This window comes from Accipiter gentilis, chromosome 2 (genome assembly GCF_929443795.1).
Source record: "Accipiter gentilis chromosome 2, bAccGen1.1, whole genome shotgun sequence".
Classification (NCBI taxonomy): Eukaryota; Metazoa; Chordata; class Aves; order Accipitriformes; family Accipitridae; genus Astur; species Astur gentilis.
Window position 1 is genome coordinate 30,654,003 of NC_064881.1, and position 8,777 is coordinate 30,662,779.

The following is an 8,777-nucleotide window of genomic DNA, read 5'->3' on the forward strand; positions in this document are numbered from 1 at the left end:
GGGCTTGCAAAAGTAAATATTTTCATGTGTCCCTCATAGTCAAGAATCAGGTGGAGCAGGCACAACAGTGACTAAGCAGGTCAACTCACAACAAAAGGCATAATACTTCAGAGTCATCATAGTAAAACTTCATTGCTCATGCAATCAGTACGCTGCAAAAGATCGGTATTTGTCACTCTGTTGAGGTGCTGTCAGCCAAAATGAAATGTTCAGTTCATGTTCATTACATGGTTCAGTTTCTTTAGCTGCCAGATGGCCTTTCTGTGGTCCACTGGAGTTCCACTACATCACAGTGGAGGTCTGTTTTCAGACATCGCTATCACTACCTTGTAAACTTCTAGCTTAGTAAAGCGTTTGACTCTCCTCACTCCCCGGTTTTATACTGCAAGTGTCACAAGAGCTTATGCAAATCCTTTGCCTCCTAAGAAAAGCGGGCATGTCAGTCAGGGCACTTACAGAATGAGCAGATTCATAAACAAATTGCACTTCTTTCTGCCTGGGGTTATGGGAGGCTTGAGAAGAGCTGGAAGATCATGCAGCAGGGCTAATCTCAGCTTTCTTTAAACTCTCAGTTAGAAAAAGCTGGCCCTAGACTGCCAGCAACAAAACATCATGAGAATGGCTACCTTGCTGATGTGAGGGTGTAAGAACAAGGTGTGTTTAGAAAGGTACAACCTCTGCAATATTCTCTCTCAATCAGGGGTTCTGCCAAATTCAGGCTGTACTCAGATCATTTGGATAACTATCCTTTATGAATTTGTTTAAATCCATTTTCAACTTATTCATTTTTTTAGACTTGGCAATATTCTGCAACAGTCCTTTTCCAGTATTCAAATAAGTATTATGTACAAAACTATTTTATTTCTTTTAAACATATTCACCAACTGGCCGCAGTCAATAGTTGTGGCAGTAGGAATGCCATCACAAAAGGACCTCTGCTTCGCTCCCAGCCACCTGTGAGGCTTTGAAAGGAAAAACAGATCATATCTATTGATCTTAAACTAACACATTAAGACGCCAGGATTTCCCAATCCATCTGGAGCAAAAGGAAATGGTCAACAAGAACGTACCTTTGAAACTGGCTCCAGGGCCTGAGGGGGACCTTCCAGTAAGTATTAAGCTCAGACTGAAGTTCCACCTTCAGCCTAATAGATGTTTGTGTCCTCAAGTCTAAAGTGAATCTATCCACCATTCAGTGGAAGTGCCGATAAAACCACTGACTTAGGTCCCATATCTTCCTTTAGACCCTATTCAATATTTCATTAACACTAGAAGTAGCAGTAGTAGCAGTAGCAGTTTCATTTCTTCCAAAACTGATGATCCATCTAAGATATCAGTGTGTCATGCCTGTGGAACAGGGTGCCACATGTCCTCATCAGCGTTAAACTCACTGCAGGGTAGCGCAGCTGCCATAGTGGTGGGAGAGCCAACAGGGACCAGACAGGAGATGTTGTCCAAAGACATGGCTTCTTAGGCAGCAGCTTCCTCCACCAAGTCGGTCGCTAGCACGGGAATAATTTCCACATGCCCTCACAGTTCAGGTCACCACAAGCCCAAAGCAGGGTGTATAATCAAACACACTGCAGTTAGTATGTCTCCAGAACCAGATCAGCCCTGACGGGCACCTGTATATATCCCACGTTTTTACACAGCCCTGGCACCTTCTCATATTCCTTAAACAATGTGGTACCACGTGTACCAATAAAACAAGCTCTCTCTCTCACACAGTCTCAGAGTCAACCACTATAACCAGCAGACCCAAAGTTAGTTGAGCTTTTGTAATATTCCCCTAGGGTGATACGAGTCACTCATTTATCTCCCCAAATCTCCCCAATCTCCAACAGGCAATTCCTTCACGCTTCCTTACATCCCCATCCCAGCACCACCTCAGCACTCCTCTTGCATTCTCCCCAGTACAAGAAGCATCCACAGGGCAAAGGAGACAAAGTGTTGGTTTACATTTATTGCATTTATTATTAGTGCATCCCCAAATTTGCTCTTATCTGACACGTCGTAAGCTCATTTTGTGCAAAAATGACATAGCTGATTCCTTTTGACATATCGAAGCAGATCTTTTGCCTTGGATTCCACCAGTGATAATGCATCCACAGCAATTCGTCCTGTACTTACCGTTGGGAAAGGCAAAAACCACTAGGTCAGCAACAGACGTGAAGCAGAGTCCACACCTTGCAGAAACATTCAGATGGAATTTGGATTACTATCTGGGGTGCTGGAAGCATTTTAGCCTTGTTAGCAAAATGCTCCGGCTGAGCCAATTAGCCCTAATTACAGGAGCAGTTATATTAGACCAGGGAGAGCTGTATCCTTACACAGTTATATTACTTTGCTGTTTATCTCCAGTATCTCTGCATAAACTTCACTATGCCTTACAATGAGAAAATACAGGTTAGAAAAGTGACCACTGGTTTTGCCAGGGTGAAGATAAGAACAGAGGTGGATAAATGAGTATGAGGCTGCCTGTAATCCTTTTTCTTAGCCAAGTGGCTTAGAAGGTGAGGACAATGTATAAAAGCTTGAAAATCCTCTAAACGTACCTCCACTTAGTTTCTTCCAAAGCAGCATTAAGGAAAAAACATCTGATTTAAGAATAAGAAAGAAAAGTAATGGAAAATATTTTTTTTACAAATTTGCTGAAGATGTTTCAATACGTTTCAAGCCCCTACTAGATACCTAGGATAGCACAGAGCTGGTGAAAACACACAGACATCACTTGAATGCACTATCAGCAGCAGCTCACTATTCCTTGCAACGTCACTAAGGAAGATGAGTTATTTTTGTTCTCCTAATGGTGAGTGGGAAATTAGAGCAGAGAAGTTTTGAGATTTATCCAAGCCCTGGGGAACGTGGTGGGGCATCCAACCCAGAAATCCCAACGTGGTGGTTCCCAGTCCTGCGTCGTGCCATCCCTTGCCCCAGGCATTAAAAGCCAGTATAATTAGAGCTCCCCGGTGAGTGGTTCGCCAGCAGAGCCCTGGGAGGAGGAGGATATCACAAACTAACCTAACAACTATGCTGCCGCTGGGAAGCAGGAGAGCTGCCTCTCTGGATCTGAAAAGCCGTTGTTACAGGGAAATGTGCGGGTTGCCACTGCATTTGCAAAGCCTCCTCCCTGCTATGTGCGGTCTCTATCTCCTGTGTGCCCCTTTCCAGGAGGGGAAGAGCTGGGGGCACCAAGCAAAGAAGCAGTAGCACTTTCCCAGGCCGGGAGGGCAGCCTTGGTGTGCATAATTCAGTGTGGATTCAATGTCCACTGAGATGCCACTGGACATGCAGCGAAGCACGCTGGGACCCAGTGCCCTGACCCGGGGCATCTGTAGCAAAGGGAGGGACATTCCGGGGGACCGCAGGGGGAGAGGGAGGCAGGAGGCACTCACCAGCAGGAGGACAAAGCAAGAGCAAGAACCACCCAAGAAAAGGCGAGCAGGGGCAGCATCTGTAGCATCCCTGAAGCATGGATGTTCTGAAGCATCCCTTGAAGGGGGTGAGGGTGCTATGGGTCCACGCACACCGCTGTGGGAATGTTCCCAGAGGTGTGGGGGCTCTGGCCACACAGTGCACCAGCATTAATGGGATGTGGTGGGGTGATCACAACATCCCAGGTAGGAAAGCTGATGAGGCTTTGGAGACCCGGCCACTGGCATGCACCAGGAATTACTTGCCTCGCTCCTTGTCTGCCCTCAGTTACCTGGCCTCTTATAGGGCTGTTCTTTAACACTGGGGCGTTCCTTGTAAATAAGGCTCATGTGCTGCTGCAGTTGGGCTATATAACCTCTCTGCCCCTCCAAGGCTTTGAGGAACAAGATGGTGTCAACGTGTAGCGCTGGAATGCTCGGGTCTCTGCCGGGGCTGGGGAAAGCAAGCGAGGAGGCTTCGTCCCCCTGCACCCCCTAATCCTGCACAGCATCGACAGCAATCCATTTCCAGGAGCCGGACTCCGGGCGCGTGGGACGGTGAGCGAGAGGTGGTCACGAGGCAGCCGGCGGGAGACGATGGGGGTCAGCCCGGTACGAAGCCGCCCTGTGTCGGAGCCCCTGTGCGCTGCACAGCTGGCTGCCTGCTCATGGCAGGGTCCTGCTGGCAGGGACCACCACCCCTGCCCACAGCTGCCAGGACCAGGCTTCTCCCCGGGGACCCTCGGCCTCATGCCGGGCTCGGCGAGGGGAGGGCGATGTCTTCAGCGTGGGCAGAGAGGCTGCCATCGGTGACCACGTCAGGAGACACGATTGCACATGCCGGCGCTGAAACTCTGCCCCGCCAAGCGCGGCAGTGGGGGGCGGTCAGGCCCCTCCGCTGAGGTGCGGTCTGTCAGGATTATTCCTCCCGAAATCGCCGGGCAGGCGCCTGTGGGGAGGTCGGGGGCTCCTAGCCGGTGTCTGAGGGGGCGGCGGGCAGCCTCGACACGCAGCCCCGCTTTCCTCACACCGAACTGCTCTGAGGAGTGCCCCCACCTTTCGTATTTTCGGTCCCCGCAGGGACGCTGCCCAGGCGCCACAGCGTGGGGTGCAGCCTGGGGGGCAGCGGCAGCCCCCTCACTCCCGCCCCGTCCGGCCCCTTCCCGGCGCCCTGCCCGGGCTCCCGCGGTGCCCGCCGGCAGGGTGAGGGCGCGGAGGGGCGGGGGGGGGGGGAGGGGGGCGACTGGCTGTGGGCGGGCGTCCCCCGCCTTAGGAGAGGGTCCGCCGGTGCCCAGAGCCACGGTGGGCGCCCCCCCCCCCCGGGAAGTTGTGCCGCCGGGAGCCGCCGCGAGGCAGGACCGCGGGGGGGGGGGGAGGAAACCCGAGTTTGCGGCGCCGGTGCGCGGGGGCAGGAGCGAGAGCGAGCGAGCGGAGGCACCGCCGGCACACCGGCTCCGCCGGCCGGGCCGCCCCTCCTCAGCCGGGCAGCGCGGCCGCCAGCCCCCCGGCCGGCCGCCCACCCGCCCGCCGCGCCGCGCCGCCGCCAAGCTCCGCGCCGCCGTCCCGCGGCGGCGGCCCCGATCGCCCGGCGGCGTCGGGTCGGGGGTGGGTGGGAAGGTGGGAGCGGCGGGGGCCGGGGAGGGGGGTGGGGGGGGGTGGGCGGGGGTGGTGGCGGCAGCCGCGGGGGTCGTCGCCATGACGAGCGCGCGTGCCGCCGCCTCCCGCCGCTGAGCGGGGCGGCGCGCGGCCGCTGTCCCTTCAGCACCGCGCGGCCGGCGGGGCCGCCCTCCCCGCCAACGGCACCGGCACCGGCACCCCCCCACCGGCACCCCCCCCACCGGCAGCGGGGCGGCCCCGGCGGCGGCAGCGAGGCGAGCCCTGGCGGCCCCCCGCGGGCGGCGGCGATGGCGGGCCGGGGCCGGGGGCAGCAGGGCGCGCCGGCGGGGGGCCGCGGCCGCTGAGAGAGCAGGTAGGGCGGGCGCGGCGCGGCGGGGCGCGGAGCGGAGCGGAGCGGGGCGGCTCCCCCGCGGCGGGGGCCCGAGCGAGGCGGGGGGAGCGGCGGCGCCCCCGGGGGCAGAGCCCGGGGCCCCGGGCGGGGGCGGCGGCGCGGGGCTCCGGCACCTGAGGCGCGGCTGGGCGAGCGGCGCGGGGGGGAGCGGCGAGCGGGGCCCCGGGCGGCGGCAGCCGGGGGCGGCGGGGTCCTCGTCTGGCGGGGCCGGGGCGCGGCGGGAGGGAGGGAGCGAGGGAGGGAGGGAAAGGTCCGCGCCGACCCGGTCGCACGAAGGCCGTGAGTAATGGGGGGTTCGTAGGAGCGACAGCCGCAGCCCAGGTGAAGGGTACGGGGAGGGACAGGAGCCTGCGGCGGGAACAAAGGAGCCGCCCCCGGTGTCTTCAGCGGGAGGTGGGAGAGAGAATGGGGGAAAAGGGGGGAAAGGGGGAAAAAAGGGAGAAACGGGGGGGAGAGGGAAAGAAAGGAAGGAAGAAAGAAAGGAAGAAAAAGAGAACGAAGGAAAGGAAAGGAAGGGAGGCGAGAAAGGAAGAAAGAAAGGAAAGAAAGAAAAAGAAAGAAAGAAAGAGCGAGCAAGCAGACATCAGTAGGTGAACATGCTGTAGATTTGTTCATTCTGCCGATTTTCGGTGCAATTGCATCCTAGGTTTTCATTCCCTATACACCTTTGGAAGGAGCTCACTATGACAGGGCAGAGTCTGAAGGCTTTATCTGAAGCAAATTTTGAAGACAATGAGATCAGCATCAACGTTGGAGGCTTTAAGAAAAAGATGAGATCCAACACATTATTAAGGTTCCCTGAGACCAGGCTGGGCAAACTGCTGAGCTGCCACTCAAAGGAGTCGATACTAGAGCTCTGCGACGACTATGATGACACCAAGAATGAATTTTATTTTGACAGGAACCCTGAGCTCTTTCCTTACGTGCTACATTTTTATAACACCGGCAAGCTCCATGTGATGGGTGAACTCTGCGTGTTTTCTTTCAGCCAGGAGATTGAATACTGGGGAATCAATGAATTCTTTATAGACTCCTGCTGCAGTTACAGCTACCATGGGAGGAAGATGGAGCCAGACCAAGAGAAATGGGAGGAGCAAAGTGACCAGGAAAGCACCACATCTTCTTTCGATGAGATTTTGGCATTCTACAACGATGCCTCTAAATTTGACAAACAACCCTTTGGAAACATCAGGAGGCAGCTCTGGCTCGCTTTGGATAATCCTGGGTACTCAGTCTTAAGCCGAATCTTCAGTGTCCTTTCGATAGTGGTGGTGCTGGGCTCCATCGTGACCATGTGCCTGAACAGCCTCCCAGACTTTCAGATTGTTGACAGCAATGGGAACCCCGAGGAAGATCCTCGCTTTGAAATCGTGGAACATTTTGGTATTGCATGGTTCACTTTTGAACTGGTGGCGAGATTTGCAGTAGCTCCTGACTTTTTAAAATTTTTCAAGCATGCCCTGAATTTGATTGACCTAATGTCTATCCTTCCATTTTATATTACCTTAATTGTCAACTTGGTAGTGGAAAGTAGTCCGACTTTAGCAAATTTAGGCAGGGTGGCACAAGTCCTGAGACTCATGAGGATCTTTCGCATCTTAAAGCTTGCTAGACACTCCACAGGTCTCAGGTCTCTCGGAGCCACCCTGAAGTATAGCTACAGAGAGGTAGGGCTTCTTTTACTTTACCTCTCTGTTGGCATCTCCATTTTCTCAGTAGTGGCTTACACCATTGAGAAAGAAGAGAATGAGGGGTTAGCCACCATCCCTGCTTGTTGGTGGTGGGCTACCGTTAGCATGACCACAGTTGGCTACGGGGATGTTGTGCCAGGGAGCACTGCTGGCAAGTTGACAGCATCTGCATGCATCCTAGCCGGTATCCTAGTGGTAGTGCTTCCCATTACACTGATATTCAATAAATTCTCCCACTTTTACAGGCGTCAGAAGCAGTTAGAGAGTGCCATGAGAAGCTGTGATTTTGGTGATGGCATGAAAGAAGTTCCGTCAGTCAACTTAAGGGACTACTACGCTTATAAAGTTAAATCCCTTATGGCCAGTCTTACCAATATGAGCAGGAGTACCCCCAGTGAGCTGAGCCTGAATGATTCACTGCATTAGTGTACAAGTTTGACAGCAGTTTGCATGAGAGCTATCAAGAGCTATGTTTATAAATGTTTTCCTATTTGTCTTCTTTTTTTCCTAGAGGATAGTGTTGCTGACACTGCACTAACTTTGCACTTGAGAAACTAAAGACATTTCTATTACAAGCTGACAGTTTGCACATTTTCATCCTGTTGCATAGGTACTAAATGCTGACTTTTCCATACAAACGTTACCACTTCCATGACATTAGTGCTAGTGGTCTAGTGATGATCTGTTACTTTGTGCATTTCCTCATCTGAGCAGAGAAATGAACGTACCCAGGTGGAATAATAATTCTCAACTGTGACATGAGTAATGAAAAAATCACCTATCACCTATACTGGTATCTGTACTAGTGTAGGATTTGCTATGCATTTTACAACAGTTTAAAACAATCACCTGTGAATCACTGACATGGGAACACTCTTCCCCGTCTTTCTGACTGGTAATTCTGATCATCACATGTCTGGAAACACCTCTGAGCCTCACATTTCAATGGAAGTTAGCTTACTCTTGAGCGCATGTGTTAAAAATTGGGTGTTCTTGTTCTGGAATGTTATGTATGGTAATATTTTTCAGAAGCTCTTAAGCGTAGACCTACCTCTGCTTCCAAGATTAGGTCAATATTGAGCCCTCTGAAGAAGCCCACCCCTCATTTTCAGGTAGCTACTTATTCAAAGACTACATTTCCACAAGGGACTCTAGGTATGGAGGCCCATGAAGACATCTCGGTTTCCCATTTCCAGAAATGATCTGCACACAGCTCGGTTCCAGTGAAGCTGAAGATATGTTGTGTTTGAGTCTGTCAAAATGGTTCTGAGATTAGACACACAAAAAACGTGGGTTTTCAACAATTAGAAGCTCCAATGAAAAACTTGGATTTGTTTAATGAAGTGAAGTATTCCCACATGAGCAGTACAGACAGCATTTTAGGAACTGACATTCATATACTGCAAAAAGACTAATTATAAAGATGCCATATGTGATGCTGAGATAAAAAAATCTAATTTTATCAGGAAAGCTTGAAAGCAGGTGTTGATGGCAGACAATTCCATTAAGCTTTCTGCCAAGGAAACTCTAAGGAAAAAAAAACCCCTGTAAGTCACATTTTCCCTCAGAAAGGAACTCACAACTTACAGCTAAGGAAAAGTATAAAGGCCTAAGAAAGGAACAGATAAAGAAAAAGAGCTTAATACTGCACTTACTGTGGGCAGA

The 8,777-nt window shown here is 52.3% G+C and overlaps 1 protein-coding gene across 1 annotated transcript; it reads left to right on the forward strand.

Moving 5' to 3' along the window:
* The first annotated feature begins 5,283 nt into the window (after positions 1–5,283).
* On the forward strand, positions 5,284–8,777 carry KCNS2 (potassium voltage-gated channel modifier subfamily S member 2). Its single transcript, XM_049822926.1, has 2 exons — positions 5,284–5,382; positions 6,068–8,777. Exon 2 carries the CDS (start codon positions 6,105–6,107, stop codon positions 7,536–7,538), a length of 1,434 nt encoding a protein of 477 aa, XP_049678883.1. The 5' UTR covers positions 5,284–5,382; positions 6,068–6,104; the 3' UTR covers positions 7,539–8,777.